The following is a 13,038-nucleotide window of genomic DNA, read 5'->3' as shown; positions in this document are numbered from 1 at the left end:
AACTGTCCAGTTTGCCTGGGTTTGGGGCACAGAAATACCATATACACATGTTTCCTCATGATCAGAGTATTGTTTCGAATTGCAGTGGGGGCAGAAGCCATGGGAGCTCTTTCCTTTAACTGATGAATATGTTTCCGTCTTAAGATGTGAGGTCTCCTGTGAAGTAACCAATTACATCATTTGTGATGGCACATGTCCCATCAGTGCTATGAGCTATGTAATGTCATGAGTGAATTACTACTGACTTCTTTATATTTTAGAAATCTGTTGATACTTTCATCAGCTTGAACTAATGTCCACCTGTTTTTGTTCAGGGTGAATATCGGAGCCAAGCAGAGAAAATCACAAGAACCTTTGAAGATCTGCAGCAGTTTTTAGAGCAAGAAAAGAAAAACATACTTGGCAAGCTGGAGAAGGAACAGACCGAGCATCTACAGAAGATTTCCCTGAAAATTACTGACCTGGAGAAACAAAATGCCTCCCTCAAGAATCGGATCGAAGAGCTTGAGGGAGTGTGTCATCAGCAAGATGTGGAGTTGTTGACGGTGAGGGAGTGTGCATTTCAGTGCAGTGATGTGGAGCACCATACTGAAATGCTTTAGTCTAACGCCTAAGGTGTGGCAGGACAGCAGCTGCTCCATTGTGGCTTTACCCATGCCTAGCATTGTTCTGTAACAAGGTGTGCAAATGTTAATATATCAGTATTTCTGAGGAAGACTGGGAGGAGGCAGCGAATACCCACGGATCTTTGAGCATGGCAGGTGTTTTGACATTCCCAGATCATAGATACTTTTGATCTCCAGACTGATCATTTCTGGGCAGTGTAGTACTTTCCTGTCTTAAAGTTAAAAGGGAAATCATTTTGTAAAGTGCTCTTCCTAAGTGCATTGCGTGGCACCCCTTCACATATACCAAAGAAGGAGGAAGAGAGTCACTGCTTGTTGAATTTTAATAAGAATCATTGGACTCGCGGGCACAAAATAAACTTCACTTCCTGTCTACTAGTCGTACTTTAGAATGTTATCAATCTGGCCTTTCCGTCTACTAGTCATACTTTATAATGTTATCAATCTAGTCAACTACACCTAGACTATATGGATTGACACTGACTTGTTCCCTCTGTTTTTGTCTTCCTCACTCTAGAATGTGCGGTACGTCTTGTACAGGTATGGTTGTTTTCTCAGGTAAGGTCTCGTAAAACGCACACCTTTCTCAGCTTTTTATGTTCCCCAGGTCAGTTGTAGCCCACTTTACTCTAAGTTGTCCTTTTTATGTACTTTAGATTTGATAATGTTACCGACCCAGGGTCAGATGATCACCTCCTCCTATTTTTCTACCTCATCTGACTTGTTAATATGAAAGTCCTGAGCTCCTGTATTAAATACTAAGGGCCCATGAATTGTACTCTGTTGCCCTGTCGAAGGACGGTCTGACCACCAAAAAATTAACAATGCCCTTTGTTGTTAACCAAAACTTAGGTGTGATCAAAGGCATACAATAGAAGGTTGGCCACATTTTTCAAGATAAAAAAAACTGTTTGTTTATTTATTTGATAGATTTACATTCTTCTATAGCACAGATTTACCAGAGTGTGAACGTGCATTATATCAAACTAACAGTTCCAGTAAGAGAGTTAACCTTTTTTACAAGTAACTTTTCAAAGTGAAACCCATCCAAATTATAATTTGATTTATGCAATGTAGAAAAATTAAGGTCGCAAGAAGTTCCGGTAGTTTGGAGTTGGGAAGGGACCTTCGGATGGTCAGGAGAAGGAAGAGTGACTTGAGTGGTATCACCAAAACAATAAAGACAGAAAGTTGAATCTCCGCTAACAGTTCTTCACCAGTGCAATTCTTAAAGTGCTTCCATCCAAACCACTCTTCTTTAATGGCTTGTCTTTGACTACCTTACAAAGGTGGTTTTCTGAGACTCCTTGCTATTTAACTATATTTTTGTATTGTAGGAGAAATTTCCTGTTAACCATTTACATGTCACTCTAGCACATTTCATTTTCTGCTTCTCTGTAAATTGCCATCATTTAAAAATAGCATTTTTTTTACTTAATCATGCTTTATCAGTCTCATCGGTTACTTTCTGCCTCCTTGGATCCTAAATAAAGTAACTATGCATTTAGTGTAAATTTCTTAATGGGGACAGTGTAGCTACTCTCCAAAGAGCATAGATACAGAAAAACCTAGTTTGCCAGTCAGCAGACCGGTAGCAAGCACAGGGTTTGATCCTCAAAAGATCATGTATAACATTTCAGAAATCTGTCCCGTAGGGTTACTACAATAGGTGCAAATTTGACATTTTAGTAATTCACAAATTCCAAAGAATCCAGTGTGTATTTACAAATGTAACATTTCACTACTTTTGAATATGGGATTTAAAACTCAGATTTTACATTCATAAATTGATACTTTAGCACACCTAGGTTCAACCTAAGTGCAGCAAAGGTGAAGGCCTGGCTAAGCGTACCGTGGCGGCTGCTGAATTCAGGGAGACGATGCACAATGTAGGCTATTAGTTCACATGATTATGTTTCGCAAGTCTCAATGAATTGCATTACCGCTGCATCTGGCATGGTAGACAAAAGTTCACCAAGAGAGCCAGTGAGGGCATGCTGCTGATTTACTTCCTTCTTTGAATCTGAGAAGGGCATGGTCCTAACACAACAGAACTATCTGAAAATGCATTGAGTAGATTCCAAAGGTTTTCTCTCTTGCTATTCAGTGCTCCACCAGGCCCTTCCTGCTCTGCGATTCTTGGTCTTTAGTGACTTCTAATAAGTGACAATCAGTCAGAAGCTGGTATAAGCACCTGCATGCTCATTAATTTGCAATAACATATACACATGTACAGATTTAATAAATATTTTTGTGATATTTACAGGTCTGATAGCGTGAAGGTTCTGTTGCCAAAGAATGATTCAGTTGGCTCAAATATGCAGAGGCTGCAGAGCTTCAGCAGCCATCATGCCTATATACAGGAAAAGATCAAAGAATTTAAAGGTAAATACCAAGTAATCTATGAAACACTTCGCCACGCGCAATGAAGGTTGGCCAGTGGGTCGGGATGCTCCAGCTGTCCATTATTGCATCTTCATTTATTTTTCAAGATACAGGCCATAGAGCCTTGTCCTACCGTGGTGGGTGCACTAGATTTTTCTCTTGGGTCCGCAGCCCCAAAATGGAGAATGGTTGAAAAGCTTGCTCAGCCATATCAAACTAGTTTATTTTTTTTAACTGGTTCTTGAACGCTCAAACTACTGAGTCGATTTACAACGAACCAAACAAAGCATTTACTTGAGGAAAGTTCTACTTACATGCCAAGTGTGCTGTTATTATGTTCACCTTTTTTCTGTGGTTGAGAGCACAAATTCCAATTGAATTAAAAATGGGTCATTTTTCTGACTGCCTTAACTCAAATTTGACTCTTCTGCATAGAAGTTGCCATGCCAACCCCGAATTTGATGTACTTGGTTTTGGAAAGGTTTATGCTCATTTGTTCATAATGCCAAAGTTATTAAGAAAACATAAAAGCCTTTTCTGGGAAGGTCTGACATAATAAAAGCTATCCTTTGGCTATTACCCTTTTATTGTATGTAATATATATTACGGTATGGGCTTTTACTGAACAAACTGCAATGGTATATGAACTCGTATTTCATTGTGAGCTGACAAATATGGACAATATTTGAAGCTTCCTCGGTGTAATAGGAGTTTCATCACCATGACAGCCCCAAAAACTATTGTCTGGGCACTAGAGCTAAGAGTAAGTGTAAGATGAAATTATGCAGTAAGGTTATCTAAATAATGCCACAAGAAAAGGCAAATTATGCAGTATGTTCTCTGGCAATATTGTTTCAATCTATTTGACCAAGAAATAACATTTTGTTGAAATCTGCAACTTATGTGTCGAATGCAGTAAACCCATTACTATGCGGCAAACTCAACAACAAAATCTTGTAAATCCACTGGCCCTTGGTAGAATCCAGTTTTGTCAATAATATATTTGTGAAAGGTAAACAAAGTCTAAACATTCTAATTCGAATCCTTGGTCATTGTTCTCTGTACTTTTAAGAGAACAGCTTGGTCAAGCTAATTACACTTAAATAAACCTTATGAATAGTCCTCCATAAATATAAATAATACACAACTGGTAATGTTGGGATGAGAATGTCCCACGCATGGTGTACAGTTGTCATTCCATGCCCTGAGAGCCCAACTGCAATTATCTGATACTCTGTTTTTTAATTCTTTTTTTTGCCCCCAGCCTTACACTAATCTAATATGTTGACGAAGGCCTTGGCTTGCTCTTTGACATGATTGAGGCCCCGGAACAGGACGGAGAGACAAAGCGTTTCCTTCATTTGTTGGAGAGTGGACAACCCGTTGTGGGTGTGGTGATGCCAACATACAATGTTGTGTGAATCAGTAGTTGTGGCAAGACCTTTTTATCTGTCACAAGAGTGAAGGCACACTAGGCAATTCATGTAAAGTTCACTGGTACATGCTAACCTAGAAAGCTCTATTATTAGTCCTCCTGAGCACGGCTGGTACAGGGTTGGGGTGCAGGATGGAACTGCAGTATGTATGTATGCATGTATGTATGCATGTATGTATGTATGCATGTGGTGTTCGTACAGCACAAACCTACCTAAAAGACAGCAGAGCGCTGTCCAGGGTTAAAGACGGGCTTAAAATAAAGGAGTGATAAGGGAGGTAGCCTGTTTGTGGACAGTTAAAGCATTAACATGTAATGTTCCTCAAGGAGGTACGTCTTCAACTCTTTACTAAATTAGAGCCACGTTGGGGTGATCCTAATGGATGTGGGAATGATGTTCCGAATCCAGGTTGCATTGATGGAAAAGACCTGTTACCTTGCTTTTTCTATGTTTTACATTAGGTCTGAGGTCTGGATGTGGGTGTGCTGAGTAGAATCAGAGTGGGTGAGCTACGGACTACCTAGGACACACGCATTCGGACCACAACCGACAGCTGTTGCAACTCACATGGGACATTGGCCCTCCCCCTGCCCTTACGTGGCGTCTACAACCAATAGCATTAGAAGACCAAGCTTTTTGCACATCCCTGGGGATATCCATATTAGAATACTTTGAGATAAATGAACACACAGCAGAAGCCCCTCTGATAGAATGGGACACCTTTAAGGTGATTACGAGAGGCCACTGCTTAGGAGCACCCTAGAACACCTGAAATTAATTAAATGACAGGCTCAGCCGAATAGAAAAACTGCTGGAGCAAGAAACAAAGCAGTCAGCGGGTAGCCAAAATACAAGGAAGCCAGATACATTATGAGGCGAACACGTAGAAATGCTGGAACGGCTTCATTGCCACAACTATGCAGCATACTCAGCGCGCACACACACCACAGCAGACCGTGCAGGTAAAATGCTGGCGCAGCTTCTACAACAGGAACAGACCCATCACCCTATAGGGGCCATACGCATACGCACTGAGACAGGGCAACTGGTATTCACACAACATGAAATACACAACGCAATGTCAAGACATTACGGTCAGCTGTACCAATCCAGGAGACCACAAGATGAAAGGTTGCTCTTAACGATTGTGATTACTCGTGGCGATGGTAGAGTAAAGACAACATTTGAACCCACAAATAACCCCTGAAGAAATTAGAAGTGCGAATGGGGCTGTTGATATCCAGATGCAGATGCAGCTGCTCACACCACTTTGTGTAACTGCTGTGGATGGTCGAAAGTGGAGATGAATCGGCTAAGAGGGGCATCACTCTACACAAAAGCTGTGTCTGGAAGACCGCCTGAAAAGGACACATGAAAGAAAAACCAATTCAAACAGATCTGAGCGTGCAGAGAGAGAATCCAAATTGTCTGCTTTGCCTGTATAAAAGTGGGATATGCTGACCCACTTGTTCCAGTTTCGAGTATTCCTTGACCAAAGAGCAGGGTGGCTCTGCAGAATACTCAGAGGACTGCTGTGCAACTACAGCTGGTGTCTGCCGGACAGCCGTTTCCCAGAGATGAGGGGACATCACCTAGCCTGAGAAGAAACGGGAAGGAAGTACCAACCCTCCATGAGGTGCTGGCTACCAGGGCAAGGAGAAGCGAACTGACCCCAGAGCTGAGTGCGTCCTTTCACCCTGAGGGATTTGCGAAAGATCGACTGGTATACTTCTGTAGTGGAGAAGCTGCTGCACTGTGGCACTGCCGAAGTGCGCTTGAGTGAACTGCATCACTGTGGCCTGAAAGTGGCCTCCACCATGGCACTGTCGCGAACTGTGCCCAGAGCAGAATGTGCCATTATAACCCTGAAGCGGTTGTGCCAAGGCACTGCTGTATTGTGCCTGATCGGATTATGCTGCTGTGGCACTAAGTGTCCTGCACCTTGGCACTGTCCTGAAGTGTGCCTGAAGCCGACTGCTTGGCTGTGACTCTGAATCGGCTGTACCGTGGCACTGTCGAAGTGTGTCAAAGCAGATTGCACTGCTGTGGTACATTTGTTCTTTTAGTGGAATTGTGCCACTGCTGAATCGGTGTACATATTGTAGTGAAATTCTGTTTTAAAGTGTATTGAAGTACTGCAAGCACTGGTTTGGACAATCAGTTAAGGCGCTGCTGAGCAACTCTTGAGTTCTGAGGTTGAAAAACGCACTCGCCACACCACACCCCCTTAGAAGCCTGTGACTGCTGGTAGACGCTACCACTGCGAATCAAGGATTGAAGGGGTTGTACTTAGTCAAGTGAAGTCAGAGAATTTATATAGCGCACTACATACCCAGAGGGTCTCAAGGCGCTAAGGAAGGGGAGGAGGATTACTTGTCAAATATCCACGTTTTAAGTTGCTTTCTGAATGCTAGGTGGTTCTGGGTAAGGCGAAGGTAAGTGGGGAGTGAGTTCCAAGTTTTAGCAGCCAGGTATGAGAAGGATCTGCCTCCCATGGTGGTCTTGTTGATGCGAGGTACAGTGGCGAGGGCTTGGCTGGAAGAACGTAGTTGGCGGGAGGGGGTGTAGAAGGACAGTCGTGAGTTGAGGCATTCTGGTCCGATGTCGTAGAGTGATTTGTGTGCGTGGGTTAGCAGTCGGAAAGTGATTCTCTTGTTGACGGGTAGCCAGTGGAGGTCTTTCAGGTGACCAGAGATGTGTTCGTTGCGTGGGATGTCTAATATGATTCTGGCTGAGGCGTTTTGGATTCGTTGGAGTTTCTTCTGGAGTTTAGCGGTAGTACCTGCGTAGAGGGTGTTTCCGTAATCCAGTCGGCTCGTGACCAGAGCATGGGTGACTGTTTTCCTGGTTTCGGTGGGGATCCAGCGAAATGTTTTTTTGAGCATGCGAAGAATGTTGAAGCAGGATGAGGATACGGCGCTGACTTGTCTGTTCATTGAGAGTGAAGAATCCAGGATAACGCCTAGGTTCCGTGCGTGGTCTGTCGGGATGGGTGCTTTTCCAAGGGCTTCCGGCCACCAGGAGTCGTCCCATGCAGAGGGGGATGTACCTAGGATGAGGACTTCTGTTTTATCTGAGTTCAGTTTCAGACGGCTGTGTTTCATCCATTCAGCAACTTCTTTCATTCCTTCGTGTAGGTTAGTTTTGGCGGTGCTGGGGTCCTTGGTGAGAGAAAGGATTAGTTGAGTGTCATCCGCGTAAGAGATGATGTTGAGGTTGTGTTGGCGGGCGATGGCCGCGAGGGGGCTCATGTATACGTTGAAGAGGGTGGGGCTGAGTGAGGATCCTTGTGGTACGCCACGGATGACTTCGGTGGCCTCGGACTAGTCTAGTTTGCAGATTCACAGTATAACAGATCCCAGAACATCAAACGACCTCAGACCCTACAGCTGCAGCAAGTAGCCTCTGTTTGCACTGTGGTCACCCCCGAATGGGTTGTGACAAGTAACATAGGTAATATTATGGTCCTATTTTCCATCGGTAAATTAGAAGGAGGCAGGTCATTTTTACAACGCAATTACCGAATCTGTAAGATTCGGTATTTACCGATTCGGTAAATACCGAATCTGTATTTCCCTTTGATTCCTATGGGCTTTGAAGCCCATAGGAATCAAAGGGAAATACAGATTCGGTATTTACCGAATCGGTTAATACCGAATCCTGGCAGGGGGAACGGGGTGTCACTTTGACACCCTGTAGCACCCCAAGTGCAGGCTTGTGTGCCATGTGGCACACATACATGCCCTAAGGGCATGTCTGTGTGTCACATGGCATAGGTGTACATGCACATATGTGCATGTACACCTGAAATCGGTATTTTACCACCCAATAGGATTGGGTGGTAAATACCGACTCCTAAAGGGCCTGTGGCACTCTGTGAAGTGCCACCTACATATTGATTTACAGAATCGGTAAATTTACCGATTCACTATTTTACCGATTCTGTATATTTACCGAATCGGTAAATTTACCGATTCTGTAAATCAGATGCCCCCTACATCTCAAAAGCCAAATTCCGGTCGGTAACGGCCTAAATCGGCTGTTACCGACCAGTATTAGGGCTCCTACATCTGGCCCATAGTCTCCTCACCTTTAGCCCTGTGATCATAATCCCTTGATGGCAATATTGTACTATAATAAACAGATAGATAGATAGATTCCAAAACGTTTCCCACCCACTCGTGTCGAACTTGCAACTGGTGTTGCTGCTGACGTGAAGGTAGGCTCATGGATACATGCATTGGACAGAGAGACTGCAGCACACTCACAGGGTCAGTTAAAATGCCTTTAATCACAGCATACATGTTTCAGCTACATTGCCTTCCTCGGGGCTCGTTGATTAAAAAACATTTGTAACAGTCAAGATTTTGGAAGCATTCAATCTTCTCTCCCATTGGAGGATCCCATTTCATGGATAGCGTCGAAGGACTACAACAATCTCCCTTTTGTTGTTGTCACCTGAGGGAGCCATGACAGCATGATGTAACAGTTGTTTTTCAAGTGGCATTAACTGTGTTTTCACTTTGACAATGTTAAGCTCTAATATGCCACAATGCGCAATCTCTCCTTGATGGAAGTTAAAACACTATTTAGTATTTGCGCTACCCAGTCATTTCACGTAGTTCTGCCGCCACAATGCGTGCCAACTGCCCCTCGTTTGCCGCACTTAATGCGAGAGTTATCCGCAGGTATCCTTATATAACTGAATATCGTTTTACCATCCCTTGGGATCCCTTTAGGGCACTAGCACAGTGAAGAGTTGACCTGGAGGGATTGCCCTTAGATGACCAATGGACATTCTGCTGCTCGCAGCTGAGATATTTATCCCCGAATTACAAATTGAGACTGATTCACTTTAAATTCATTCCAAGGATGTATCGCACCACCCTGCAGTTATATAAACTAGGGTTGCGCCCTGATTCGCGCTGCTGGAAGTGCAGACGTGAGGCGGCTGCCTTCTTGCATGTTGCGTGGAGTTGCCCTCTCAATGCTGAATTTAGGAAAGGGGTATATGACACCGTACAAGATATCACTGTAGTGTTGCTGAACTTTACCCCGCTGGTGGGCCTGCTGGGTCATGTGGAAGAGATCCCACCTGAGAAACGCCATTTGGTGGCCATGATGCTTCTGCTCGCTAAATGCAGACTGGCCATATGCTGGGGCACCCCTCCGGTTCCCTGTGTGGCCACGTGGGTGCGGGATGTCGCTTATTGTCAGGAGCAGCTGGCAACGTTCTGGGATCTAATACCAACAGCGTCTCGCCTGAGAGATATATGGGAGCCTTTAAAAACCTAGTTGCAGGAATGGGATGCAGCACTCCCTGATGCTCCCAACCTGAGTTAGAGTAGACCCTCCTCCCAATTAATTTAATTGTGAAGCCGAACAGAGTTTGTTGGTCTACAGCACCCAGGACCATCAACTCCTCACCAATTTATTGGACCCACATGCCATATGTCCCCTTAGTCCATTGTTGACTCTGCTGTGTTGTTATCAATAAGACTATGAGACCTATAGCAAAGTGTTGTTTAAATTATACATGCTGTGCTTTTAGTGGGTGAAGCACCAACTAAATGGTAAACCTGATTTCATCTGGGCTTTCAGTTAGATGAGCAGGCAGACTAAGTACAGCTTCGGATGTCAGTCTTCCACGCCGTGTAAAGAAGAAACATTCACTCGGTAAATGCGGGCTGCTGTCAGAAGGCCATAGTAAGCGCTAATCTGGAGTGAAAAACATTCAAATATATATGCAAATAGGTGCCTGTCTTTTTCTCTATATTAAAAAAGGAGCTACAAAGTACAGGAATCAAATCAAAAGCATGCTGGCAAAACTGGGAAGAAAGTTGTCAAGCTAATTCATATTTGGCAGCTTGAAAAGGTATTTCCCCCCTAATACTTAAACATGGATTGAAGAGCTATCGGAGCAAAGCGTGTCTCCCACAGTAGCAGCAGCTGCCTCTGTACGCACCACTGCTCGCTACCGTGGCAATACTCCAGGGGAGTTAACTTTTGAAAAGAGGTGGGACATACACCCACAATTAGCCTTTTGCAGGCTCTGAAGGACAAACACAATAGCCTATCCAAAAAACGTGGGAGGAGTCGGACCCCACAAATACATCCAGCAAATTGCCTGACCGTGCAAGCGCTGGAGGCTCAACCTAAAAATTTGCAAAAATATGCTATGTCCCAGTAAAATGCCAAAACTGTATAGGAAATTGTTGGTTTTCTGACAAAAGTCTGTCTGTCCCTGAAAGCTGGGATGATGGTTATTTCAATATCAACACAGAGACCAAAAAAGAAGTTCCGCTGACCTGCGTTACCACCTATAACACGGCATCCAACTTAATGACCAGATCCATCAACAGACATTGGACTATCCTAAATACAGGCAACCTACACTGGGATAAGCCACTTTTCTCCTTCAAAAAATCCCGCAGTCTAAAAGACACTCTTGTGAATACTAGGCCAAAGGACATCACTCAGAATAAGGTTCAACCAATCCCTAGAGCTTGGGGCCTCCCAGATGTAACGGGCCATTTCCATTGCGGTGACTGTAGTGTATGTCACTTAACCAGAAACACTAAAACACTGTCCCTGGAACCTGGGAAGATATGGAAGCAAATAGCACATACAAACTGTAATAGTACCAATGTTGTCTACCTGATCAAATGTCCGTGCAACAAATCCTATGTCGGCATGACAAGTAGAAAAATTAAGACTAGGATCTGCGAGCATCGCAGTACAATTCGTTGTAAGAAAAATGCCACAAAACTGGCAGATCACTTCATGGAAATGAACCACACTACCAACGACATGGAATGGACTGTCATTGAACATGTCGAGAAGACGAGTAACGTACAACAACAGCTCTTTGAAAAAGAGCAACGCTGGATTTATAGACTTTCAACACACACAACTGGCTTGAATGACCATGTTACACACGCGATAACTGGCCATGTCCAGAAGGACCCTTCTCATGTCTAAACTGCCATTTCTCCACTATCAATCCTTTTAAATCGAGTAAACCCTGTATGTCCTCTGATGACCTGCACTGCATTTTAATAAACGCCCGCTCGATGCCTAAGCATCAAATCGCAATCTGGGACTTGATAGACACCTTAACCCCAGATATTTGTTTCATTACTGAAACCTGGCTAAAGCCCCATACGACATCTGCTATTGCTCTGGGAGTGCCAGAGGGATACAAACTTCATAATTCAGACCGCTCTGAAAAAATAGGCGGCGGCATTGCTATAATCTATAAAGAGCACCTTAAACTGGATATTCTAGATAAAAAATGGCATAAACTTACAATGGAGGCACTACAAAAGGTCTGGGAAAAACCCGACATCAAGGATACAGATGAAGTGGAACACAGTCTAAAAACATTTCAGGATTCACTCACTGTAGCCATTGACAAAATTGCCCCCCTGAAAGCATTTAGGCAATTTCCCGTGGCTAAACAGGAAAAATGGTACACAGAGGCTCTTAGAATGGAGAAGCAAGAATGTAGGAGGATAGAGAAGAGGTGGAGAAAAATCCACTCTGAGGAAAACAGGAAGGCCGACCGTGTAGCACAAACAAACTCGTAAAAATAGCATAGCCCAACAACTTACGGAAGCTGGTAATTCGCCTAAAGAGCAATATAGGATTCTTGAGACATTTGTCAAGCCTATGGCCTGTGTAAGCCCGGATGACTTCTCACAAAGTCTGTGTGAGGAAGTCTCCTTATATTTTGAAAACAAAATTGACTCCATCTACGGTAAGATCCTAGCGTCCCAAACAGAAAAAGGCACCCTGAATGCTCCTCTCCCCACTGAGAATACAAATTTCTCACTGACCACCTTTCCCCCTATTAATAGCAGAGAGCTTCAAATGTTAATGACCCACGTAAAATCTGGGTCTCCGGAGGACCTTATTCCTGCCAAAACCTTAGTCCCCCTGAGTACTTTGTTGGGCCCTCACATTCAAGACGTAATCAACCAGTCCTTAAAGAAGGGACACGTGCCAACTGAGTGGAAGAGAGCGGTGGTGAACCCGATCCGTAAGAATGCTGCTCTCCCCTGGACGGAGCTTTCCAACCTCCGGCCCATCTCCCTCCTACCCTATCTTAGTAAGCTTGCCGAGAAACACGTCAACGAGCACCTGTCCAATTACATCGAGGCAGCGGGCGGCCTAGACCACTCTCAATCTGGTTTTAGGCCAAACCATAGCACAGAATCAGCTCTCCTGTCAGTGACTGATAACATCAGGATGTCACTTGACGGGGGGAGCTCAGTGATTCTGGTGCTATTGGATTTGTCCGCTGCCTTCGACACGGTGTCGCATAAAATTCTTCTCGGTCGCTTGAGGGAGGTGGGAATAAGAGGGACTGCCATGGCTTGGCTAGAAAGCTTTCTTGCGGACCGTCAACAAGGTGTCAAATTAGGCTCCCACAAATCCATCTGTAGGGAGCTCACCAAGGGAGTGCCACAGGGCTCATGTTTAAGCCCCACGTTATTTAACGTGTACGTGACCCCCTTGGCGGACATTATAAGATCTCACGGGTTCTCCCCAATCTCCTACGCTGATGACACCCAGTTGCTGTATCCCTT

At 44.2% G+C, this 13,038-nt stretch overlaps 1 protein-coding gene across 1 annotated transcript in view; it reads left to right on the top strand.

Annotated features, from left to right (window-relative positions):
- The window catches only part of LOC147717661 (E3 ubiquitin-protein ligase TRIM39-like), a 63,875-nt gene that overhangs the window by 37,329 nt on the left and 13,508 nt on the right, over nt 1-13,038 (top strand). Inside the window, exons 3-5 of the mRNA XM_086924448.1 lie at nt 315-545; nt 1,144-1,166; nt 2,893-3,011. Of these exons, the coding sequence (XP_086780574.1) occupies nt 315-545; nt 1,144-1,166; nt 2,893-3,011 (373 nt within the window). The remainder of the gene's footprint in view (nt 1-314; nt 546-1,143; nt 1,167-2,892; nt 3,012-13,038) is intronic.

Source organism: Lissotriton vulgaris, chromosome 5, assembly GCF_964263255.1.
Source record: "Lissotriton vulgaris chromosome 5, aLisVul1.2, whole genome shotgun sequence".
Taxonomy (NCBI): Eukaryota; Metazoa; Chordata; class Amphibia; order Caudata; family Salamandridae; genus Lissotriton; species Lissotriton vulgaris.
The sequence above is the reverse complement of the archived record's forward strand: the minus strand, read 5'-3'. Positions and strand labels throughout refer to the sequence as shown.